The sequence below is a fragment of the Anguilla rostrata genome, chromosome 1 (genome assembly GCF_018555375.3).
Source record: "Anguilla rostrata isolate EN2019 chromosome 1, ASM1855537v3, whole genome shotgun sequence".
Taxonomy (NCBI): Eukaryota; Metazoa; Chordata; class Actinopteri; order Anguilliformes; family Anguillidae; genus Anguilla; species Anguilla rostrata.
The window spans coordinates 33914663-33942530 of NC_057933.1; the positions used below are offsets into that span (position 1 = coordinate 33914663).

At 39.6% G+C, this 27868-nt stretch overlaps 1 protein-coding gene across 9 annotated transcripts in view; it reads right to left on the reverse strand.

Moving 5' to 3' along the window:
• Nucleotides 1–27868, reverse strand: part of LOC135254964 (afadin-like) — a 197425-nt gene that overhangs the window by 150227 nt on the left and 19330 nt on the right. For all 9 annotated transcript variants that reach the window (XM_064335658.1, XM_064335648.1, XM_064335635.1 and 6 more), the window contains 3 exons: nt 22559–22754; nt 21680–21792; nt 19632–19792 (listed from right to left, as the gene is read on the reverse strand). In XM_064335658.1, the coding sequence (XP_064191728.1) occupies nt 19632–19792; nt 21680–21792; nt 22559–22754 (470 nt within the window). The remainder of the gene's footprint in view (nt 1–19631; nt 19793–21679; nt 21793–22558; nt 22755–27868) is intronic.

Consider the following 27868-nt stretch of genomic DNA (forward strand, 5'->3'; position numbering starts at 1 on the left):
GAGACTTGAAAAATGGCTTAAATGATGCAAGACCTTTGTACCATTTACAATACTAATGCAGATTAGTTTATATTCATAATTCTGGAAAGAATAAAGTGCAAAAATCAAAAATGAATTTGCTCTTTTTTAGTTTGCAATGAAATACTGAGAGATTGCATATAAACAGCAGGTTAAACCATGTCCTGGATCAAAAACTCCTTGACCACAAGTTCTATGGGTGGATATGTAGAACTAATACAGATCTATGAAGCAAAAATTAAGCAGTGTACTCAGCGTCCAACATGTCTAAATTCTGTATTGTTGTAAATAACAACATATAAACGTATTTCACTACAAATCAACTGGCTTGACTCAAGAAACTCACTGTTGCATCATATTCAAGTGGGAATTACAAGCTTTCCATCGGTACAGTGGTCTAAAATATCTAGGGGTCCAGAAACATCCAAAATCTCTCCAAAAAAGAATAAAATGCCTTTTGTCCATTATAAAGCATATAAATGAGCCCCTTACAGAGGTTTAAGATGAAACATTGATATCAAAATAAAAAATAATGCAAAAACTTTGTCACACAATGCAGTACAGTACCTAAATGATTGTGTGAATTTTATTGTGTGAAATGGATTAGTGTAAACATGTATGATGATGTATTGTCTGTTGCATATCCACACAACTTTTGTCAAATTTTGTTCCTCATAATGTGTGACCGAAATAAACTATATTCATTCATTCAATCATAAATGTGTAATAATTAACTCTTGTATGTTTCCTCTGCAACATTCTAAAACCGTTTTGCCTCGTTGCGAATCATTGATCTGAACTGGCCTTAACGTTACCGTTATTTACATTGCCATCGAGTTCATCAATATATTATAATGATCGGAATAAAGCCGGGGTATGTGGAGCAGAGCCGGGTCTGATTTCTGAACACGTCATGCAGGAGAAAACTAAATAAAAGAATACGGCAGTATGGATTAGCATTGTTATTATTTTATTACCCTTCCTCATATGTTCCTTCAGCCTTTATGCCCTTTTTGATGAAATCTCCTTTGTTTTTGTTTTATTCGTCTTGTTCCGATTGATAATTTAACACCAAGCTCAGCTTTATTCTCGAACAGTTTAGCTATCAAAACCAGAAACACCAGGGGTAACATTTTGCAAGGCAGTTGTTTCAAAAATACCACAGAACAATCATTCACGAAGAAGACTGCTTATTGTGCACGAGATACATAATTGCACGAGCCACAGCGAATCCCGCAAATTCTTCTCTGCAGTGTAAAGATGTTCATACCGGGCAAAAGGTGGATAAAGAACGTTTGCAGAAATTGATCATCACTAATTCTACCCCAGGTTTGCTACGGTATTTTAACCCGGCTCGGCAGTGTAAAGACATCTTGAGTTAGCCTAATGTTAGACAACGAATGAGTATGTACATAACGTTACTTTTATAACAACCGTTTTTTATTCAGTAAATAGTAAGTGTTATAGTTGGCGTGCCAACTGACTGACGTCACACAGGCGACACTGGTTGGATCCGGTTGGATCTATGGGAAGTGAGGTCCAAAAACACACCTGCAATTACCGCTTCTTGCCATTGGCACCACCATAGAGAACGAAACTGAAATCTTTGAGATTGTCACTTTAATTTAATTTCTTTTGTTGTTGTTGAAAACACAGCATTCCAAGACTGTGCATTGTTGAAAGATTCTTTGTAAGACTCTGCTATGCTGTAAATGTGTGTTGAATAAATGACTTATTTATAACAACATTCACATTACGTAGTCATATTTTCAAATCTCCAGTCAGCTTTTAGCACTGACTTAATGTAGGGCCCTATGGAATCTGTGTTATAGCTTTTTTAAATTCTCAATTCCGCGATTCCGTCCGTGATTCTGTTATCACAGAAACTATAGGGCCCTACCTTCATGCTACCATCAGTCTGTCGCTGGCCCGCGCCGGGCCCCCGTCAAAAAAGACACTTGGCCACCGGCCCACGCCGGGCCCTGTCAAAAGATACTTGCCACTGAGCCTAACAACTTTTCTGGGGGAAACCCTGGTATGCAAATATAAAAATCTTGGGACCAGACAGACACTGCATCATTCAGGAAGGAGGCACAAATTAACTCCCGGGGCTGAACGAACTTTGGTCCAAAAGGTTCAACTGAACCTAAAGACAACAACAAAGGAACTGGCGAAGGAGTTGGAGGCATCAGGTACCAACATATCTTCATCCACCATTAAGAGAATCCTACATTGCCATGGCCTGAAATCCCATAGAAAATTTGTGGACTGAACTGAAAAAGCATGTCCAAGCAAGGAGGCCCACAAACCTCACTAAGTTACACCAGTTTTGTCAGGAGGAATGGGCCAGCAAAATATTGTGAGAAGCTTCTGGAAGGCTACCCCAAGAGTTTGATTCAAGTTAAGCAATTAAAAGGCAATGCCACCAAATACTAACAAAGTGTATGTAAACTTTTGACCCAGTGAAAAACTGATATAATACATAAAAGCTGAAATAAATCTGTCTCTTAGCTATTATTTTTAAATTGCCTCTTATGGAAATAAAGTAAATACCCAAATTGACTTAATACAGGAAATGTATAGTAACATGAAATGTGTGGAATTGTGAAAATTGAGTTTGAATGTCTTTAGCCTAGGTGTATGTAAACTTTTAAGTGAATGCGATGATGAGAAAGCTTTCTGTTACGCTGAGCTATAAAACGTTATTCCAAAAGCAAAACTAGACATTATACACCGTTAGAAAGCTTATACTGTCACCTACTGAATAAATTAATTGTCAATCAAGCCAGATTATACAAAAAAAGGGCGACAACGCCATAAACAACACGTGTGGTATTACACAAAGCTATTTTGGAAGGTACCCAGGCGTCACAAATGTGCGTATATTTCACAAACGGATTGTCCAAGCCAATATGTGACAGGTGCTGGTGTTTTGGTCCGCAAGTAGGGCAAGGTCAAAATAGTTGAAGAAGATATGCTTATTTGAATGTTGGTACTCCTAAAATCAAGTAGCAGAGAAAATCCCCTAGAAAGATCTTGAACTTTTCACACTTCTCACAGGGAGATAATGGGTGGGAACAATAGCTAGTTAACTCCACCCCAACCACTCCCCCACTAGAGTACCTGTAAATCCTTGCCCATTTAGGGGTTACCCTATTTAAAGCTTTATAACTCCAGATGTGAACACCACAGAGACTAGAAAAATGTCCTAAATGAAGCAATACATTTGTACCATTTATAATACTAGCTTAGATTACTTTATATTCATAATTTTGTAAGAAATAAAGTGCCACAAATGCAATGGTCAACTCAAAAAATCTCAAATGAATTTGCTCCTTTTTTAGTTCGCAATGAAATACTGGGAGATTGCGCGTTAAAGTATACATGTCCCGGATCAAAAACTTCTTGACCACAAGTTCATAAAATCTAAGGGTGGATATGTAGAACTACTAAAGATCTATGAAGCAAAAACTAAGCAGTGTACCCAGCATCTCCAAATCTACCCACAATGTCTAAATTATTAACACTGGTCTAAAACAGCTAAGGGTCCAGAAACAAATCCAAAATCTCTCCAAAAAGGAATATAATGCTTTTTGTCCATTGTAAAGCATATGAGCCCCTTATGAAGGTTTAAGATGAAACATAGATATAATTTAAACATAATGCAAACATATAGTCACACAATGCTGCACAGTACCTAAATGTGTAATAATTAACTCTTGTATGTAGCCTATTTCTATACTCTGTACACTCCTATGTTTTCTTGTATGGGAATGGGACGATATAAAAACATTTTTCAGCCGTCCACCACGTTTTGGCAATGTTTCAACACTCTCCTCATCACTGTTGTATGCGTCACAAAAACCATTACACTACTAACTAACGCTTACATTACAGTGTGAAATATCCACATTACATAATACCACTAACCTATTTAAAGACACTCAATTTCAAAAATAACGTAATAACCGAAATATTTTGAGCAGTAGCCTAATACTTACATAGCAATGATGAAATCTTATCTATGTTCAGTAGATGGAGACAGAGACAGTAAATCAATGCCAGTTATATCCGCTTCTGTTTTGCTCCAGAAAACGATGTCAGATAGGTCTATCAGCAAACATATGGCTTAGCTATGCCCAGAAGTCCTCAATAATAATGGTATTTTCCAAGGAATTACGAAAAATCGTTGACAACGTTTCGTTAGGTGCAACGTCTTTTAATGCTACCATATAGAGCGAATGCCATGGTAAGAAAATGTTTGCTTACGCTAACCTATAAAACGCTATTCCAAAAGCAAAATTAGACATGTTATACATTGTTAGAAAGCTTATACTCTCACCTACTGATTGAGCGTCCGCCATTTTAGCAACCTCACACAGTAAACAAACATAGGCTACTACCACACGGCTTTATTTATGGGCGGTGGCTTGACCGAAACGAAGTGACAATAGCCAACGAAATCAAACATGCTAATTAAACTGCACCCCTTCACGCCTCCAAAACCCGGCTGTAAGAATCACTAAAACAAGCCGACTTTGCTGACAAATTATAAGTATTTAGTGACCCTAAAAATGTTGTTTATTCTATTGAGTGACTTCTTCAACACTTTAACTTTCGTAATATGAAAAACAGTAAAAAAAAAAATTTTAAAAACCTTTTTTGCATCCTAGCGCGATTTCAAGATTTGCGACTTGCGGACCTTTTCTCCAGCACCCGTCACATATATGACCACTCAGTCTCAAAAGGTCTCTACGCGTAAAGCCAATGGTAAGGTTGTATATTTATTCAATATTTAGTTCCAGATATTGATTGTAGAATGACATGGCATAATTTTTGAAAACTTTGTCTTGTTTATTTCGTTATTCACTGAGCAGCGTTTTCACTGCTGTATTGGCATATCTTAGGGCTATTATTGCGTTTATCTTGTTGATATGACGGAATATGATTTTTGAGTGGTGAAATAATATTTTAATGAATGCCCAGATAGACAATATTGTCCATTATATCATGGTTGGGGGGTGTAGTTGCAGATGAGACAGAAGGGAGAGGGTGCTTGATAAATTAACGACCAGAGCGACAATGGTAGCGCTGCAAAACTCTGTATTTGCCATAGTTGTCGTGTATCGTCTACTAATGAAACTAAAACAAAGCGTTTCTGTTTTTAACTCATACTTTGGTTGCAGGAGCAATGAATGTCTGAGCTGAACAATTAAGGCACACCAGTGTGCTGACCAAGGGGTGTGCGCCAAGAGGTTAACAAAGGATTAGCAAGAGTTGAGTAGTGGAGTCTGGTGGTCGCCCTCAAAACACAAGTACACACTCTAATTTCGAAGAAACCGCAGTAGAGAAACATACGTGATGCAGGAACTACTACTACATTATGTACATCTTTAATTGTACCCGAAGAATTAAAATAATGGACAAAGGACAAGTATGATGTGGGATCAATAAAAAGAGTAACTCTGGTAGACATGCAATCTAAAAGTGAGTAAAAACCTAATGAACTACAATGCCCACTAAGTATGGAATCGTTATATGGAGTGGCAAGAATACACAAATCACTAGTTGGAAAACAAAAATTGAAAAAAGAAGGAATTATTGTGCCGTGTCCTGATTCACCTTATAACATCCCTCTTCTTCCTGTAAAAAAGGCATGGAACCTAGTGATTTGAGATTTCAGAGCTGTAAATGCAGCTGTCCAAGCTCGAGCCCGTGGTCCCTAGCCCTACTACTGTTCTGTCTGTGTGTCCTTCTGAATCTACTCATTTCTCTGATTTACCAAATGCATTTTTAGTATACCAGTAGCAGAATCTAGTCAGCATTGGTTTGCATTTACTTTACTTAAGGGAAAAGGTGGACGTGGACTCATATGTCACAGGGCTACACTGAGTCACCTGCTTTGTTCTCTGCATGCCTAAGTGAAAATCTGAAGGGTTTTAGATTTTAATGCGGAAGCACTCTGGTACAATATATTGATGATTTGCTGGTATGCTCACCCTTTGAAAACGCTTGCAAAGAAGACACGCTTTTGCTACTTTCCTTTCTCGCTGAGCAGGGCCACAAAGTATCGCTAAAGAAAAAGAAAGTCCCTAGGGCATTGTGTCAACCGGGAAGGGCAGGGGTTAGCTCCGGAATGAGGTAGAAGGAATTTTGGAATACCTGTAACAAATAAACAAATGATTTTTGGGATTTGTGAGTTTTTGTCAAACCTGAATAGTGAACTTGTCTGTGATTGTACATTGTAAGAGTGAAATTACTCTTGGGACTAAATTAAAAATGAACGAAAAGTTGAATTGGACACCTGAAACTGAGAAGACAATTAGGGAAATTGAATCGGCTCTGATAAATACTCTGTGTTTGGGGTCCCTGATTATAAGAAATGTTTTGCGCTCTTTTTAGATAAAAAGAATGAATGCATAACAGCTGGTCTGACCCAGAAGCATGGTGAAAAGCATAAACCAATTGGAAACTATTCAAAGAACTTGAATCTGTAGCTAGAGGACTGCCAGTCTGTTTGTAAGCAGTAGCTGCTGCAACAGAAGCTGTATTATCAGTACACAACATGGTAGTCTACTCCCGTTTGACCGTTCATGTTCCCCATGCTGTCCATTCTTTGTTGTTTCAAGCTAAAACAACACATTTAACCCCAGTCAGACAAGAGAAAGCACTATGTGAGTGTGGCCAAATATATTTGTAATCAGCAACATCCTTACTCCACTCATTTATTCAAGTTTTTCCTTTAATTTGTCACCTGCCTGTACATGTGTATGCATGTCTCTCTCATAGCCTACATTTACAGTTGAAGTCGGAAGTTTACATACACTTAGGTTGAAGTCATTAAAACGTAGGCTATTTTTAACCACTCCACAGATTTCATGTTAGCAAACTGTAGTGTTGGCAAGTCAGTTAGGACATCTACTTTGTGCATGACAAAAGTATTTTTTTCAACAATTGTTTACAGACTGACTATTTCACTTTTAATTCACTATATCACAATTCCAGTGGGTCAGAAGTTTACATACACTAAGTTGACTGTGCCTTTAAACAGCTTGGAAAATTCCAGAAAATGATGTCATGGCTTTAGAAACTTCTGATAGGCTAACTGACATTATTTGAGTCAATTGGAGGTGTACCTGTGGATGTATTTTAAGGCCTACCTTCAAACTCAGAAAGAAAATTGTGGACCTCCACAAGTCTGGTTCATCCTTGGGAGCAATTTCCAAACGCCTGAAGGTACCACGTTCGTCTGTACAAACAATAGTACGCAAGTATAAACACCATGGGACCACGCAGCCGCATACCGCTCAGGAAGGAGACGCGTTCTGTCTCCTAGAGATATACGTGCTTTGGTGCGAAAAGTGCAAATCAATCCCAGAACAACAGCAAAGGACCTTGTGAAGATGCTGGAGGGAACAGGTACAAAAGTATCTATATCCACAGTAAAACGAGTCCTATATCGACATAACCTGAAAGGCTGCTCAGCAAGGAAGAAGCCACTACTCCAAAACTGCCATAAAAAAGCCAGACTACAGTTAGCAACTGCACATGGGGACAAAGATCTTACTTTTTGGAGAAATGTCCTCTGGTCCGATGAAACAAAAATTGAACTGTTTGGCCATAATGACCATCGTTATGTTTGGAGGAAAAGGGTGAGGCTTACAAGCCGACCGTGAAGCACGGAGGTGGCAGCATCATGTGGCTTAAGGACAACAAAGTCAAGGTATTGGAGTGGCCATCACAAAGTCCTGACCTCAATCCAATCGAACATTTGTGGGCAGAACTGAAAAAGCGTGTGTGAGCAAGGAGGCCTACAACCTGACTCAGTTACACCAGTTCTGTCAGGAGGAATGGGCCAAAATTCCAGAAACTTATTGTGAGAAGCTTGTGGAAGGCTACCCAAAACGTTTGACCCAAGTTAAACAATTTAAAGGCAATGCTACCAAATACTAACATAGTGTATGTAAACTTCTGACCCACTGGGAATGTGATGAAAGAAATAAAAGCTGAAATAAATCATTCTCTCTACTATTATTCTGACATTTCACATTCTTAAAATAAACTCGTGATCCTAACTGACCTAAGACAGGGAATGTTTACTAGGATTAAATGTCAGGAATTGTGATAAACTGAGTTTAAATGTATTTGGCTACTGTGTATGTAAACTTTGGACTTCAACTGTATATGTATCACTATTATCAGTTACTCATAATTAACAGTACAAAAAGAAATGATATCTGAAGAAAACCATGTTCAAATGTACAAAGTTACTCACACATGCAAAGCACTATCTGTAAGTCATTAATTCAAACTTGCAAAATCTAGGCCAGCCATTAAAAGTACTGATATCAAAATGTTGCTGGTATCAGTTACAAGAAACAATATTGGCTATCTTAGCTCACACAAATTAAACAAGCTGCATTCCAAAACAATGCTACCCAATATTTCCTAAATTATTTCAAGCAATTGAGCTATCATATAACATTGTCGATGCGCCAGCTAGTTTGGAGCATGACTTTCATGTTTGGGCATCTGCACTCAGGGAGTGGGGGAGGGGTAGGACCCAGGCAGCATTCAACCAATGACAAGGATGCACTGCATTGCTTTGATTTTGCAAGATGCATGTATGCTTGTATAAAAGAACTCACGCAATTTCAATGTCCATTAGTCCACAGCTAACATTTTACCCACATCTCGTCAATGAAAATAGAAACAAATTTAGTCACAGTTTTTATTTTCAAAGACATATTTTCTTTCTCAATGTTTCATTTTGGTCATAGAAATTAAAGTTGACGATGCATATTTTTTATCTTGCTAATGAAATTAACATTGCTTTGCCGGGGAGAACTGCTCTTTATAAGGGCTGTACGCAATAGTGGGCTCGGCGTAGTTAGGATGAAAGAGGGTTGATGATATTTAGTCAGAACTTCCATGTTGCTCTGGTGGAAAAATAAAAATAAATTCCTTTCCCTCAGCGTATGCTCTCATCTGTCTATAATTTTCTCGGAACTAAGAATACAGGCGGGTTAGTCTTTGTTGGCTACTTTGAACCAAACCTCCAGGGAAAGAGTAAGTATCTGGTGGCACATTCATCTGAAAAATGGAGTTATCACAGCCTGTGCTGAACCATGCTTTACAGGACATGACACAGAGAGGACTGCACCAAGTGAAACTGTATTTTGTGGATGAATCAAAGAGTTAAAGCCACTCCCACAGGCTACCAATGAGAATGTCTCCTTAATGTCCCCCTTAATGATATGTGCACACAAGCTATATGTAGTACCTTCAGGGAGAATACAAGCCGTACATCATCAAAAAAGAGGGAAGAAATTGACAGGCAGATAACAGCCTGAGTTGCAGGCAGGGTTACTGAGAAGACCTATAGTCCCCAGGTCTCAACTCTTGTTAGTCAGAAAAATAATAGTGAGTGGAGATTTTGTATTTATTATAGACAACTGAACAGAATCGCTGTGAAAAACTCCTCTTCCAAGGGTGGATGATACCATAGATGCATTGGCTGGTTCCAGGTGATTTAGTACCCTGAACTTTTCTAAAGAATTCTGGCAGGTTGAAGTGGCAGAAGAAGAGAGAAAAGACAGCAGTCACCACAGGGAGGGTCCTCTATCAGTGCAGGTCAATGCCAATTGGCCTCACCAACTCACCTGTTATGTTCCAACCCATGATGGAGCTGGTCCTCTGGGGGCTCCCCAGGCACATCTGCATGGTGTACCTGGATGACATACTGATTTACAGCTGCTCTTGTGAGGAGGATCTGTCCAGCTTGGAGGAGGTGTTCACCCAAATGCAGTCGGCAGGTCATAGGCTGAATCCAACTAAGTGTCACCTGGGTAGAGACCATGTTTTTTTTTTCTTGGGGGACATTGTTTCTCATCAGAGCCTCCAGCCTCATCCACGCAACACTGACCAGGTTAAAACCTAGCCTATTCCACAGACCCTAACCGAGGTGAGAGCCTTTGAGAGCTTGTGACCGTACTGCAAACGTTCTAAGAGGGACTTTGCCTGGCATGCAGCTCCTCTTAATCGGGTGATGGAGAAAGATGTGGCATTCAAATGGACAGCTGAATGTGATGCAGCATTTGCCTAAAAGAGGTGCTCTTTTCTGCCCCTGTGCTGACCTTAACAGAGTTCAGCCTCACGTTTAAGGCCTACGCAGATACCTCTAAAGCAGCTGTAGGAGTCATTTTGGTATAGGACAAAGAAGGGGCTGGAAAGTGTGTATGCTAGCCAGACTCTCACACCCACAGAGTGACATTGGTCCACCTTTGATACAGCTCTGGGCCATATCGTGGGCTGTGTGCCATTTAAGTCACTTCATTAGTGTAGGTTCCTTCACAATCATCACCGATCATAGGCCACTGCTGGGCCTCCAACACATGACCATTGACAGTAATCCATAATGGAAGAAGAGCTCAATGGATTCTGGAACTGACCGCATTTATCTGGGTTATTGAGCATACAGTAATGCAGATGCACTGCCCCGCAGAAGAGAGACAGCTTCGGTCTCCCCAACATGCATGGACAAAGGGGATGCACCTGCACAGCAAACATGATGAGCCCCAGACCTCACACTCAGACATTAACCTTAATAAGGCAATCAAGGCCTCCTGTAGCCCCCTTTGAAAACCTCAACTTCACAAATGGGGGGCACAGTGAGTACAATAACAGTTTATCAGAGGACCAGGTCCTTTGCTATTTATTGGTGCTGAATGTGTCAGACTTACAGAAACTTCAGCTGGCCCACCCACCTATCAGCAGAGTTCTGGACAGGGTTAAGAGTGGGGCACAGAGGCAGCCTCGCAATGAAATAATAGGGTCCCTGCGATGGCTTTGGAAGCTGTAGACCAAATATCCCTGCCTCTCTATGCAAAATAACCTGCTATGTCGGTCAGTGTGCTCCTCACTCAAAGGGGAGAGGCTTCATCAGACTGTTATTCCCTCCGCACAGGTCCCTGAGGTGCTGCAGTATTTTCATGAAGGTCCAGAATCAGCTCTGCAGAACATGTGTGGGAGCAGGCAAGGCAGGTCTACTATATATCCTCCATGTTCAGGGACATTAAACACTGGTGTGAGCACTGCATTGCCTATCAGAGATGTAGATCATCTGTCCCGAGTCATTTGGCACCAGTCGAGGGCGTCACAAGCAACCTGTTCATTTCAAAGGGTGGCCACTGTTATTCTGGAGCTCCCACTGACATCAAAAAGGAACAGGTATGCGTTGGTGGTAAAGGATTATTATAAGTTTGCGAACCTGTATGCCTTGCCCAATCAAATGGTACAAACTGTGAAACAGTGTCTCTGAGGACTATGTATGTCTATGTGTGACTATGGTGTCACAGAATCATTGCAGTAATTAAGTTGTTAGTTTAAGGCAGAGGTTGTGCAGAATCTCTGTCAAAAGCTGGGAATAAGAAAAACATGCACTTCCCTGTACAATCGAAAGTCAGAAGGGATGGTGGAATGTTTAAATAGAACTGTGATAGACTAGCTTGCCAAAACACTATTGACTTACAGGGGTGAATGAGAATATTATCTCAAACACGTGGCCTTTGCTTATGACACACCATTCATGCCAGCACTAGATTTACTCCCAAGTAAAAACAGAAGCAAAAGAGAGACAACAGGAAAAAATGTATTGTGTTAAGAGACAGACTGGTTGGAATGCTCTGACTTTAAATTTTGTCCTTAGAACACAATTGTTTTTGTTTCTTAACCATTTCTTGTGAAATGAGAACATTTCAATGTGAAGGGAGGGATTTTTGTATATGGAGGACCACAAATGTCATAATTAAAAATAAATTAATTTTAAAAATGACCCAATAAACGAATGAATGAATGAATAAATAAATAAATATAAATGCAAGAAAAATGTAAAAAAAAAAAAAAAAATGAACATACACAGAAATATTATAATAGATAAAATCTGACATAAATGGTTATTGCTGCCTTTATTTCGGTATTCATATATTTTATTCATTAATTTCTATATATATTTTTGTATTTATGTAATTGATTCATTTATTTCTGTATATATTTATTTCTAAATTTATTCATCCATATGACAATGAGAGGACACAAGTTTTACATTCAGGCATAGCAATCAAGCCCAGAGGGGGAGTTCCCAGATAAGATATCTGATCCTGTAGCCTAAATCCAGTTAAGATGCACTCATACATCATAAAATTACCACAGTGGGAGGTATACCTGACAGTCTTAATAGCCTGCCTACTTCTCCAAAACTAAAGGACACATGTAATACTCATCGTGTTTCTTAAATGCCTTTTGTGCAAATAGCACATAAAACCTAGAAAGTGTGACCAACCGCCATGTTAATCCTGTAACATAGAAAGACAATGGATATCTATGGGAAATTGCTTATTGGTCATTAACCAGTCATGGTGGGGCATATTGCAAACAATTACCACGTGGTAAATCAACACAAATTTTGTGCGATTTTGATGCATGGCCAATGAGTTATGACTACGACCATCAGTTTCTTTCCACCATGTCACCTGCAGAGATTTAAACTTGTATTTAAATTATCAGTGTTATCCTCCAGGGGTCCCGATAGCAAACGACACAGTCAAATGACTAATACAATTGCATTTCTAATTGACACATTAATAAAAACAATTACTTGATGTAATGCTATGTACCTTGAGCGAATGAATGAAGCAGTATTTGCCTGATACACTGAATATTGATGGACTGAATTTATTTATCAATTTAACAACAAATTTATGTGAAAATAACAGAGAAACCTTCATTAAGGTCTGGGATCAACACCAAGGGGTAGTGTAAGGTGCAAATATTCCAGTGGAAAAAGTGGACAATACCAAAGTTGGTATTCTGCTTCGGAGTATCATTCATAATGTCTGTTTTTATCCCAGATTTGTGTAAATGGTGATGGTTATCACACCAAACACCATTGTGATGACGGAGCTCAGGGTATTATTGACAGATAAGGGTAAACATTGGTCTGTAAAATGAGAAATAGAAAGAGAACCACTGCAGGTCTCCAGGGAGGTCTTTGGTATGTTGGAAAAAAATAAAAATAAATGAACAGCCTGCATGTTATCACAATCTGATTAACCGATTGATTGGATTTGTTCAACTCAGACATAATGTTCGTAAACTAACTAGCTAAATATATAATGTAGAGTTAGGTTAGCTAGCTAGCTCTCAATAGCTCACTTTATTTATAACAGCTCAATTTATTAGGGGTCCAAGCAGCGAAGCTGGTGGAACCCTATTGTATTTGTTAGGATTATTATTAGGGGTCCAAGCAGCGAAGCTGGTGGAACCCTATTGTATCTGTTAGGATTATTATTATTATTAGGGGTCCAAGCAGCGAAGTTGGTGGAACCCTATTGTTTTTGTTAGGATTATTATTATTAGGGGTCCAAGCAGCGAAGCTGGTGGAACCCTATTGTATTTGTTAGGATTATTATTATTAGGGGTCCAAGCAGCGAAGCTGGTGGAACCCTATTGTATCTGTTAGGATTATTAGGGGTCCAAGCAGCGAAGCTGGTGGAACCCTATTGTATCTGTTAGGATTATTAGGGGTCCAAGCAGCGAAACTGGTGGAACCCTATTGTATCTGTTAGGATTATTAGGGCTCCAAGCAGCGAAGCTGGTGGAACCCTATTGTATCTGTTAGGATTATTAGGGGTCCAAGCAGCGAAGCTGGTGGAACCCTATTGTATTTGTTAGGATTATTATTATTCTTATTATTTTTTTCCGCTAAAAGTGTCTGAGGCTAAGCAACCATAAGTCCTAGAGCAACCAAATTTGGCAGGTGGGTTCCTATGATCCCCCACTACTCAGGCACTAAAAATCACCTATGTCGGCCAGATGGTGGCGCTATAACAAAGGGTTTTGCGTAAAAGGCCATAACTCCCACACCATACATTAGATCAACACAAAACTTCACCGACCTATGAATCTGAACGTGCTCTACAACTTTGCCATTGGCCCCACCTATGTCCGCCATATTGTTTGCCCGCCGTTTAGACTTTTTAGTTGGGGCGTGGAAGCTTTCTCCGCAAAAATGTCTGAGGCTCAGAAATCATAAGTTGTACACCAACCAAATTTGGTGGGTGGGTTCCTATGGGCCCCCACTACTCAGGCACTAAAAATCGGCCAGATGTCGGCCAGATGGTGGCGCTATAACAAAAGGGTCATATTTAAAAGGTCCTAACTCCCACACCATATGTCAGATCAACACAAAACTTCATCGACCGATGCATCTGAATGTGCTCTACAACTTTGCTTTTGGGAGCACCTATGTCCGCCATATGGTTTGTCCGCAATTTGGACTTCTTTATTAGGTGGGGTGCGGAAGAGCTGTGGCTCCAAATCTAAACGGTTACGACATCTAGTAAACTTCTTTACGGCAAGCGACATCCATGGCGACGCAAGTAATCCGACACCGTAGGTCTAGTTTTTAGCAGTGAGGGGAGGGTCTGAACCTCGGGGAAGCAGTGGAAGACAGTGCCACCCAGAGTGCATGCTAAGCTACCAAGTTTGTTAGTAAAAGCTTTTTGAGAGGATGAATGATTACTTTTCTTGAGCCTGCATCCATTTGAAGACAGTATCGGGTGAGTTCGTTTAGTCTTTGAATCTGTCATTATGCTGAGAAATAGCTAAACCATTTTATTGATAGGTTCGGAGTTTCTGTACAAACGCGCGAAAACACGCTGGTATAATGAAACAATGACGGTAGCCTAATACATATATAGTCCGCTTCGTTCCGTTGCTACCATAACATAACGACCTACAGCTGCAGTTTCTCGCTGCATTTACTAATATTGAATATAAACAAAAGACGCAATTTATGCTGTAAATCGTATTCTCAATTTAATCTCTAAATCGACTGTAAGCTTAGGGTTGTAACTAGGTAGTTGTTTCGTAGGTGACTTAACTCGTCTTAACTATTGCCGTAGGATCTAGTTTTTATCAGTGAGGGGACGGTCTGACCGTCGGGAAGCATTGGAAGACAGTGTCGGGTGAGTTAGTTTAATTTTTAAATCTGTCATTATGCTGAGAAATAGCTAAACTATTTTATTGATAGGTTCTGAGTTTCTGTGCAAACGCGCGAAAACACGCTGGTATAATGAAACAATGACAGTAGCCTCATAGTCCGCTTCGTTCCGTTGCTACCATAACATAACGACCTACAGCTGCAGTTTCTCACTGCAATTACTAATATTGAATATAAACAAAAGACGCAATTTATGCTGTAGTCTGCCAATGTCCAAATAAATAATACGGTCCATTTGAAGACAATATCGGGTGAGTTCGTTTAGTCTTTAAATCCGTCATTATGCTGAGAGAAATCGTATTCTCAATTTAATCTCTACATTGACTGTAAGCTTAGGGTTGTAACTAGGTAGTTGTTTCGTACGTGACTTAGTCTTAACTCGTCTTAACTATTGCTTCTATTTTTGCATAGACTGCGTTGTTGCTGTTCTTGTTTGTGTTAGTGTTAATCAGTTTAACCTACAGGGTCCAAGTTGAACTATGCGGTTGTTCCCTGCACTTAGAACGGTAGGCTACTGCCCTCTAGGGTTTTCGACACACTTGTTCCTCGTTATGGTAATACATTTTGTTGTACGTCGCTCTGGATAAGAGCGTCTGCCAAATGCCTGTAATGTAATGTAATGCAATATTCCGTAGCAACAAGATAAACCCGACATTAGCCCTAAAATATGCCAATACAGCAGTAAAAACGCTGCTCACTGAATAACGAAATAAACGAGACAATTTTTTACATTATACCATGTCATTCTACAGTCAATATCTGGGACTAAACATTTAATAAATATACAATCTTACCATCGGTTTTACACGTAGAGATGTCCCTTTTGCGAACGAGTGGTCATATATTGTCTTGGACAATCCGTTGGCGAAATATACGCGCATTTTTGATCACTGGGTAGGCTACGTTCAAAAATAGCTGTGCGTAATACCACACCTGCTGCTTACGTCGTTGTCGCCCTTTTTAGGGCAATTTGGCTTGATTGACAATTCATTTATTCAGTAGGTGAGAGTATAAGCTTTCTAACGATGTATAACATGTCTGATTTTGCTTTTGGAATAGCGTTTTATAGGTCAACGTAACCAAAATTTTTCTTATCTGCCAATGTCTAAATAAATAAAACGGTAGGCTACTTTGCGCTCAGCACGCAGTTCGCGAGTTGATATTACGTCTTTTTTCCGTTTTTTCTCAATGTCGTATTTATTATTTGAAATGTGCATTCATGTGTTATTATTCTATCTGTCTCTGTGGCGCTCTGAAATGTGCATTCTCTGCTAAACTGAGCAATGGATTGCAATATGTGTCTGACGTAGTGTTGCACGGTATACCAAAACTTCAGCACTTTCTCGGCACTTAAAAAAAAAAAGAAAAGAAAAAAAAAGAAACGGTTCGGTATTAGAATATTCCGACGTTCGGTAGTTCTGAGTCAAATGTAAAAGCCAGGGAAAATTGTCTCCCGCATTACTGATTGAGAGGATGAAAAGTGTAATTTGTCAGAATTTTCGCTAGAAGGCAGTAGCAACTAAGGCTGCCAAGTGAGGTGACTTGCGCTTGTGCACTCAGCTCCTTGATACAGCGCAAGCTTTGACTCAGTTCACTTCAGTAGCAATAGGTGTTCCAATTTGGAAATATTTTATTATAGATAGATGCTGTATTGTTATTAAAATATGCTGTTTTTAAATTTATTTAAAGGTGAAAGACCTGTTTTAAAGATTATTTCGTTTACAACTGTTTAATTTTTTAAATATATTTAACATATTTTTCTATTGTTCAGTGTTGTAACACTATAGGCCTATGCATATTAATATGTTGAAGAGGCTTCAACTTAAAGGTTGTTAATGAACCAGGTTGTTAATAAACCATGAATTCGAAAATGAGGTCAACCCTTGTGGACATTACGTTTCTGATCTATCAAGGTAATTTCAGTATCGTTAGGTACCGAGTATCGAATTAGCATCGTTTAAGTTTCAAGTATCATTTCAGTATTGAGTATCGTAATACTAAACCTGGTATCAGTATCAAAGTCAAAATTTTGGTATCGTGACAACACTAGTGTGACGTCTTTTTTAGTTGCGGCGCAGAAACACTGCAGCTGTGCATACACGCCGGACCATCTAAGTGTTACGACATAGTAAAGGCCTTTACGGGAAGCGGCCAGGACATATCCATGGCGACGTAACTAAGTCATCCGACAGCGTCTCTTAGCACAAAATTAGTCATAAGTCATCAATTTTTTATACAATCATCATGATATTCAGTAGATATGTTAGGTGAAGGTGTATGATCATGAGGACAGAGCCATTTTAAAATCGCTCCATAGGGGGCGCGATGGTGCCAATGCTTGGACCCCTCCCAACGTCGCTTGCGGCTTTAATTTTTAGTTTATTTTGCACTAACATTAACTAGTTAGCTAGCTAAAATGACCAACAATTTTAAAAAGCTAACATTAGCTGTTTGGATAATTAACTTCATCCAGCAAGCTAGACTAGCTTGACAAAAGTCAGTGTCCTGTTCTCCCGCATTTTCTCTCACGCTCAAAACCCATTTGACCTGTTCGGTGACATTAGCCAGGTTAGTACTAGATAGATAACGTTATCGGTAATGTTGTTATTTATATGTTAGAGTGATGTATTTTCTAGATTGACGCAAAAAGAGCTATGCTTTTACTAATATATTTATATCTTCTTTTTTGCAGGTCAATACACATTTACAACACTCATAGTTAGCTCAGCCCGCTGCAGGCTATTCTCTGTACTGACCCCGCGGTGGTGGAATGAACTTCCCACCGCTGTCAGGACTGCTGAAACCCGTTCAATCTTCCGTCGCAGACTAAAAACTCACCTATCCAAACAGCATCTTCTATAAATTTATAAAAAATAAAACAGTAACCCCCTTTATCCCAACAGGTTTCTGCACTTAGCTGTGCTCTCAAGTTACCCATTTGACTGTAGCACTCTGTGTAAATAATGTCTAAGATTGTTGACTAGACTTGATATTATCACTTGGCTTGTTTCGTTGCACCTACTTGGAAGTCGCTTTGGATTAAAAGCATCTGCTAAATGACTAAAATGTAAATGTCCATTTAAGGGCTATTCTCTTTCTACTGTGCTTTGACTTGACATGTAATGCAAATTAAATTTGAACTTCATTATTACACGTTTGAAATAAAGAATGTTATTTATTAAAGTTATCAAACAAACCAGAGTGTATTGTAACAATTATTGGGTTTTTTCCAACACCAAATAATGACAAGTTCTGCAAAATATTCAGACATGGGAAAGTTGTTTAATTAATTCACTATGATGTAATAAAAACATTTAAATCAATTACTGGAGTGGTATTCAGCTCCAGTCCTAGAATACTCAAATACTAGAATAGATTGCTTTTGTTCCAATCCAGAACTAACACTTGATTCAATGACTACACCATTCAGCTATCTCTTGATTAGTCGAAGCAGGTCTGTTATCTCCATGTCTGTTACCTTCCAGGTTCTGCTCTGCATAAGGTTACATTCAAGCTAATTAACTTTTAAAATCAACCAGCGATTTGTAGCTACCTCCGAGTTGATACAACCCTGTTGTGTTCGTTTATCCTGTGTGAGCACATTGGAGCTGTGTCATTCAAAGTAGTAAGTGGTAATTCTTCAATACCTGATTGCCTAATAATAACAACGCTAATCTAATGATGTTTACTGTCGATTTACACATTGAAGACCCTCTTATGAAAACAATGGCGTGTTCGCAAATTTGAAGTGAGTGTTTAATTCTGTCAGATTGCTGTGATAGCTAATTCTAAATCATATTTGGGAACCCATGGATAACTCGAGACCCATAGTTTGCAACGCTGGCTTACAGGCAAGACAATGCAAATATTTGAATAACGTTAGGTTCACTTAAATTAGAGTGCCTTTTAAGGACTATTAGACTATTTCTGGTTATATTCATTTAGCTAGCTAGCTAATGTTAGCTAGCTAGGTAGTTTGCTTTCATAAGAACATTATAGTTGTGCTTTTATCTTAACTTGGCTAGCTAGCGAGCAAAAATTATTATTGGATATAAGTCAACGTCCTTACGTTAGCTATCTATCAATACTTGATATACTAAGTTAGCTAGCTTGTGAAAATATATTTAAATGACTGAATAATAAAAAAATTATGCACATTTGTTTTGTTGTTGCCTAAAGACAACTGGCAAGTGTCACATTCAACCACCATGTTAATCCTTTAAACAGGAAACATCGTTCTTTTCTGTATAATAACATCATTGCATAACCACTATATATTGCTTTAATATTCTTAAATTTCTTATATGCTGAGATCCTTTAGCCCTTTGGTTTCACCCCCCCCCCCCCCAATTGCCACAGGTGACAATATTTTTTGTTGTACTTCTGTCTGCATTAGAACAAAAACAAATATTTGTATTAAAAAATTGTCCCCAAGAATTGTGAGAGAATTGTGATCTCAATTATAAGTAAAAAAAAAAATGTGATTGTCATTTTATCCAGAATTGTGCAGCCCTAATACTAATATTAGAATTTTAATTTTTAGCAGACCTACCCATCATCTCTGTTAAAAAGCAGGTTGTCTCTGTCAGGAACACGAACTGGGCCCTCGTTCTCTCTCCTTCTCTCTTTCTTCTTCTCTTTTTTGGACAGAGTCCTCTTGAAATTCTGAATCACACCCTCCTTTTCATGTTTCTCTGGACCATTGCTCATCTTCTGTGTATGTGGGACAAGGACACAAAGGGTTAAACAGAAGTAACACTAATGTGAAGTTCTGTTCTTTATAAATAACATGGAAAAAATCTGGCAGTTTACCTTACAGTTACATGTACCTTTTGTTTAAAAGGCACATGTAACTGTAAGGTAAACTGCCAGTGAGAATATGTTTTCTCCAAGGGGACATTTTTCTAGCAGCAAGTAACATTCAATATTTACTTGCTGCTAGAAAAATGTCCCCTTGGAGAAAACATATTCTAATTTAATTAAAATAACACATTTGGTATGTACTTTTATAGTTTTAAAGGCAGAAGTTTAAAATTCTTGGTTTGGCCAACCACATTCCTTCTCTGTATTTTATTGTATTTAAGAAAAATTCCAGGTGCCTGTTAGGTCAGACCCATTTACATTCCCTTGTGCATCATAATGCCTGATCGGAAGATAAACAAAGCAGATTCAAAAGTAGGATGAATTGAAATTACTTTACAGCTCCACCCATTCATTTGCTTGGACAGGTATATGAAAATAATACTAAAAGTGAACAAGAACAGAGTGTACATCTGGCTTCACCGTCCTCAAAACAAAGACTGCCTTCCTCCTTCCCACGATTATACATTTGAGCAAGCCACTGACCTATAATTGCTTCAGTTAATGTCCACCTGTGCACATGGATAAAATGTCTACTCTAAGTTGCTGGATACCAAATATAACATAAAATATAGCATTCCAAAAAATGTAACATTTTTCAAATGTTCAGATAAAAACAGACACGATTTAGACCCATTTTGACACATTTAACACACCGCAGTCCTGACTGTATAATCTGTTTAGCAATTCTACCAAACAGCTTCATGAAAGATTAGAAAATAATAGAAACAACAGTAAGTGTTTATTGTTTATATCTAAGTACCTCCAAGCTTCCGGAAAAGCCAAAGCAGTCAGCAATCTCACAGCATTTGAGAGTCAGTTTGCCCCCAGAAAGCAGTCACTCCCAACATTTCAGTTTCCCTGCAACTTAATGGTATTTTGGGGGACCTGGGGGCAAGGTGCAGGACACATTGTTTCTGAAGTGCGCTTAATTCTTGCAGTGACTAGTCTCTTAGTTGGGTACAGAATAATGCTTGAGAGCAAAGTATCCTCCTGAGGTCTAACTGGCCTGTGATAATATGATGATGAGAGTGAAATGGGGAGAGTGGACAGGAGCTGGGGATGGGTGGAAGCACAGAATATTACACTGCATTGTTCCCAAGATGGGACCATCATAATACAGCATGGACTCCCATGGGCACACAGGTACAAATACACACATGCATTTTCACTAACACAGGTAGAAATACACAAAAACCCCCAAGTAATAAACAACAGTGTTAAATTCCACAGACACACACTTCAACATTCTCATACAAACACACCTGCTTTCACATGTGTGTACATACAAGCGCACACACACACCTTGGACTATAGCAGCTGTTACACAACTGCATGCACCTACAGGAACTAGCAAACCTCTACACACATTCACACATAAACTTCCTGCTTTTTCTCCAACAGCACCAAAAGACCATACAGTTTCAGCTGGCAAACAAATGACCTTTTTCATTATTAATCTCAGAGTGCTTTAGAGATTAGGACAAATAGAAATAGGCAGAAAAGATGGGGGCTAGTAAGAAACACCTGTGTGAGATGCAACAGCTTTGGCAAGCCACATCTGAAAATGTATAGCACACTGACAAAAAACCCCCAAGCACCAGACATTCCTGTTCCTCCAGTCTATGAGGAAAATTAAGCAAATTTCTATGTGTGAGGGAATAAAACTGTTGTATAAATGGGTAATGGAGAAAAGGGGACGAGTATAAGAATTTCAGAAAGGCCTGCATCCAGCACCACCTTTGGGACAAAGTCATTTTCATTCTTCAGGACGAAGCGGCCCTCCCGGTCATCTCGGTTCCAATTGAGCTGCACCACAAGGGGCTTCTCACCAAGGTCTAGCTTCCGTTCCTCTGCACAAAAAATGAAATGACAGCCAGATATTTCACCTGCCTTTCAATTACAAAAAAACACCTGAAAAGCACTGTACTGTATACAATAAATACTAAGAGCACAGTCAATCAATGGCTCCAAATCACACTTCTTATCACTCAGACACACACACAGACACACACACATATCCATGTGAGAAATTATGAACACAGTAAAGGCACTTTATCCAGTCACTGGTTAGGGAGCTGGGAGGACGTATAGCTTCAACGACAAACCAGCCAACAATGAGGTACAGAAAATATAGGATTAGGAAAAGCAATTCAAGTGAGCTCCTGTTTTCATAACCATAACCACTAAAGAATAAAGTAGCTGTGAGAAGCCTGTCACTCCATGGTAATTTATTCAAAACATTTTCCCCTAAGCGTTAAAAACACCTGTGTGAACAGAACACTGAATTCATACAGCTTAATTCTCAAGTACACCTGCACTGGTCAGATCTGTACAGCTTTTTCATGTGTTATGCCATTTAGAAAACCCTGCAAAAATGTAAAATTATGACATGAACAATGATGGAACAATGGTGGAACAATATATATTGGAAAAAGAGGATCATGAACCAGCCAACTATAGTGTAAAGCGTATCCTCCAGATGTAGTTATAAAGGGGTGTATGGAACAAACATGGACTCGGGTCTATAGTGTAAAATTGGCATCAAGTTCCAGCCTGCTACAAGCTCTACCATGAAAAAGCGGCTGGTAGTGGGGAGTCACCAGGCCTCAGACTCACCACCACTGACGTTGACCTCATACAGCGAGTACTTGGGTAGGGACAGCATCCTCATGTCAGGCCGGAACTTCTCGGCCAGCGTCTCAATGACATCCTGTGTGGTGGCAGTGCTGGACACACGGACACATTTGGTGGCAAAGTTCCCCGCCACACGATCCTGGAAGTAGAATCGCATCACGCCATGGAACTCCAGGTCCTGAGGAACGAAACATAGCCTTAAATTACTGCTATAACTTTCATTCTCTTCCCTTCAAGCTGTTACTGGCATGACAAAAACATTACTCTGAATGGTGCTATAGTATGTATATGAGGTGGCTGCCTGTTCTTACGAGAATGGATCTGTGATTCTGACATGCCCACTCCTCAACTGTACAATCATCCAGAACATGGCCAGAACATCATAGGCAAATACCACAGCCGTACCCTTTAGGTTATCTTTTCAAAATTATAAATCACTAACATACACTATCTCACATGGTTCTAAAAACTCAAGAGCATATTTCTTAAATTATTTTAGATAATGCATTGGGCCAGAGCTGGCTGCTACCAACTGCATCCACAGGTGGTGGATAACAGACAGTCCTTTACATATTGAAGGACAGTTACTAAATAAGCTGAGGCCACATGTGGACTGATGAGGAATAAGTAGTCACAAACTAACAACAGAGGTCAAGTGGCATCACTAACTCCACAGCAGAAACGCAATATATGCTGTACGATTTTCCTTGTCATGGCGAGTATAGGCCGACATCGAATAAACCAGCTGCATCATTGGGATCATGTGAAAGGCAGCCTCAACAGATCGAAACCTGGCAGTCCCCTGTAGCTCCATCCTCCCTGTAGTTGTCTAGTTTATCTCCTGCCACTGGAATATGGAGTCAAGATGTGATTCTTTGGGTTCTCACACAACAGACCCTGCAAGAAGGTGCAAGAGCCCTCCTGCTCTTTCCCCACAGCATTGAGAGAACACAGGGAAAAACAATGGGCTTCCCTTACCACTACAGCACCCACTAAAAGGGAGGAACCCACTTGAGAAACTGAAGCGGTTTGTGCTAAGGCCCCCATGCATGAGGAAAGGACTAGCCCATCTAAGACAGCTTCACTCCTCTATTCACACTACAAGAGAGGGTGGCCCATCATCCTGCACTGTGCACCCAAGATCCAGTTCCCACAGTCTCCTAGCCCTAATTCCAGCCTCCAGGAAATGACTCTGTAACATTTTCCTGGGCAGCCTGAATTATGGGCAAAATGCTGACTTCTGTGCTTTCCAAGGTCCTGGGAAAAAAGAGCACAGGCTAAAGGGCCTCCCACAGAACAAAACCAGAGAAAGAAAAGCCCTGGAAGAGGATGTGGGAAGTGGAATACTTCACACTAGCCATTTTCCTCATGGCCAAGAAGGAGTGACTGACAGAAGGTGTCCCCTTTTCATGTGTTAGTGGAAAAGCCAAAGGACTGCCAGTAACTAAACTGGTGTTCTTGGAGGTTAAACTGGCAGCCTCCCTTTATATCCTGACCACCACTTTTGAATATGAAACCATGTCCCTTTCCCTTCAAGGTGGTTGTATAAACCTATGGACACATCTACCCTGTGCCTGGGTTTAAGTGGACTGGCAATCCATGAACTGTAAACTCAGTCAAGAGAGTTCCCCTAAATGGACAGATGGCACTTACCACATGCAGTGCTTCCATTAACCAACCCCTTTCTCAAGTTGCTGTGAGGGAAAAGACCTAAGCCCTCAAATGAATTGCCCCCACTGAACAAAAGTGCTATTGGATCCATACACTACCACTGGGTGCTAGCCTGAACGGTTGCTGTCCGCAGACCCCATTGAGTGAACCCTGGCTACAAAAGCCAAAGCGGATTCCGGGAATTTAGCGCCTCCACACGTGGCAGCTAAGACATCTTAGAGGCACCTTGCTACCTCTGGGTTGTCTGGTACCTGTCACCATAGACAAAGCCCCTGCACACTGTGCAGGATTTGGGGGGACACTAGTGGAAATGAGCAGCCTTTCAGTTCACGAGTGCAACATTAACAAGGACAAAGCACTGCACCTTATCGTTTGGGACTGAAATCAGTGTCGCTATAGATTTGCTGGCCAGCAGGTCACAATGGGACCGTTCAAGCTGACATGGATTAGATGTTTTAAAATGTGTTGGTGAATTGTACATTTGTCTTTTTTATTATATGTAAATACATGGTAAATATTACATTTACAATAACAATGTCCTAATTGTTATACCATGTATTAAATCCTGTCCCCCCTCCCTGTGACAAATACCAAAAGAATGCCTTTGGGGCAATTAGGGCCATGATGGAGGTTGTTGAAATATAAATAAACCAGCAGTGTCCTGAAGAGTTTCCTCTTCTTTGAAAGTTTAATGACTTTACCACCCTCCAGAAGAGATACAGGACACCCAAACAATGGGCGCAGAGACCCCGCATGGCAACATGCTGCACAAAAATCCTTTAAAATTCGAATACCATATTTGTAATTTAGTTGAAATCATTGAGTGAAATTCTTAATGTGTATATAGATGACGGTTGTTGAGTTCTGATAGTTAAAATCTCAATTTTCAGAATTAGGTTCAGTTTAAAGCGGAAACCAACGTGGTACAATTTGGTTTTGTTACATCTAAAATATTGCACCTGAAGGTGGAGACTGCAAACTTGCGAAAATTCATTTCGTCAGGAGTAGCTGAAAAACTTTCATGTTTCTTTCTTTCTTTGATAGTTGAGCTGGATTACCTCCAACCATAGTCATGTTTGATCTTTTTATGAAGGGCTTAAAACCAGGAAACTTTTCATAATAATATAGCCTAGTGCTTTAGCCCTGCTTCCAAAAAATATAAGGCCACTTAAATACATAAATTTGCTTGTTTTCAGACAAGACAGTCCCCTTCTGCAAGGACAATCCCACACTTCACACCTCACCAAATCAGCGCAGCCAGGTTGACCCCCTCTCTCTCAGGAGGAACAAAGTAGCTCCTGCACCTGGTCCAAGCACTGGCACTTGCTGGACAATATTATCCCCTGACAACAGGATCGAAGTGAAGTCTTCATCACTCAAGCTATGCGCAGGGCAAAGCATCAGCTCATCAGATCCAAAACTCAAAACCACAACACTAAGCAAAAACGTTCCAGATCGCTCAACTGTCAGGCCCTCAGATCCCTTGACATTACTGCCTCCGATCGTCACCACCTTGCTGAAAATCTTCCCTAACTGGACACCCAATCTGACCATCCAATAGCAGAAGAGGAAAGCTCCTGGGCAACCATTAGATCAACCATATATAAGGCAGCTTCTAAAACTATTGGATTCACCAGGAGTTGTTTTATCAGAAGTCTCCTGAAATATGCAACCTTATTGAAGAGAAGCATAAAGCCTGCTCTGCCTACCTCTCCAATTGCAAATCCTCCACTCTGTTCTCACATTGGAAAAGCATCTGTGCTGTGGACCATGGAGAATGAAGTGGTGGCTTAGAAAAGCCAAAGTTATGCAGTTATGCAGCCATGTCTGCCATATGCAGACACCAACAACTCGCACGCCTTCTACAATGCAATAAAAACTCAGACCATAAAAAGGAGCATCAAAAACACACAAAAACCACAAAAACGCAGCAATGCAATAAATAGCCACTGTAACTCTTAACCTACACAAATAAATGGCCTGTGCAGAGTGTCAGAATACAAAGCAATACATTAACACTTTCAAAATCTAGGCCTGCCATTACAATTACTGATATCAAACTTACACCAAGTTAAAATAAAGAATATTGCCTACCTTAGCAAATGCAGCATGCTATATTCCAAAGCAATGCTGCTACCCAGTGCTTCCAAAATTCTATCAAGTAACTTGGCCCTATGTTTTTTCATCTTACCATGTGAACAGAATGTGGTCATTGAAAGCATGTGTGTCAAGGCAATGTATGTTTTTTTTTTAAATTACTACACAATATGTTTAAAGAACTGCATACATGCAGTATTTTGGGTGTATGGGAAGCACATCTTGAATGAGACACATGAATGAAATCGTTTTGTTTAGAAAATAGTGTTGAGAAAGAAGATATGTTATTGTTTAACATTACAGAAGAAATTATACTCTTGTATTTTGTAGATGAAACCTCATCGGAATATCAAGCCTATAGTACATGATTGGGGCAAACATATGTCTGGATAGGTTTGTAAGATGAAATATGTATTTCAGAGGTTTATATGTAAGTTTATATGTATTTATTGAACCCCCCCCTTTTTCTATATGCTACTAGGGAAACGTCGTCACAATTAAGTATTCCATGCACTGTATGTATGGATGTATGCATTGACGTATGTGTGTGTGCAGCATTTAGAGTATTTTACACGTGCAAATGTTGGAAATGTTGAAGAGGTTGTACATTTTGTAAAATCAAGTTGACAAGCAAGCAAGCATAAGTCTTTTTGCAAAGTGTTCTGAGAAAGTGATAACAGTAATGCATGTAAATGTAGAACTATGTGTACACATACATGCAAACGTATATATCGTAGCCAGTCCCGGATGTACACTGCTGTGATTGGGAGGCAGAATGAGATTTTGGGGGGACGAAGTTGATCACATAATTCGTGATGAGTAGCACAGTGGATCTGGGTGTAAAAGAAGTAATTCTCGTGTGAATTTTTACAGTCTGATGAACGTTACTGTTTAGCAGTAGATAAAAGCAAAAGATAAAGCAATGGCTGTGACAAACGGCAGGGTGGTTGAAATATAAGAGACTGGCACCATGAGAAACGCAACAGAAATCCCCCCAGTGTATGTACTCACTGATTTGATGGCCATCCAACGAGCGTTCATTGAGAAAATTATCAGCAAGGTCCTTCAATGTGAGCTCCTGAGGTCGCAACTTGTGTACCCTTCTGATCTGCTCCATTTTCTGTTATTTCTTCTGAAATATTTGTGTTTATGAGGTTTATAAGGCATTTGGATACGCTTAGCTGTAGGTAAGACTCTGCTGTCTTCCTTAGGTAGATCACTGACCTTATGTGACAATTCGAGAAGGAAAAGTAGGTAACAGTTGTGAGAAACAGAACAGTTAGCATTGGCCAATAGCATGCACAGACATATTTCCCAGCAATCTTTGCAAATCAGTAAATAACAGTAGTACCAAAGAAATGACCAGAAATTATTAAACTGAGTAGCTGAAACAATATTTGCAGAATGGGCATTTAGGTGAAGTGTGACATGATCACAGACTATTTCAAAGAAAATATACTGACCATGAGTGGTATTAGCTAGCTATCGTGTATATAGCTGTTGAAGGAAAGCATGAAATTGTGT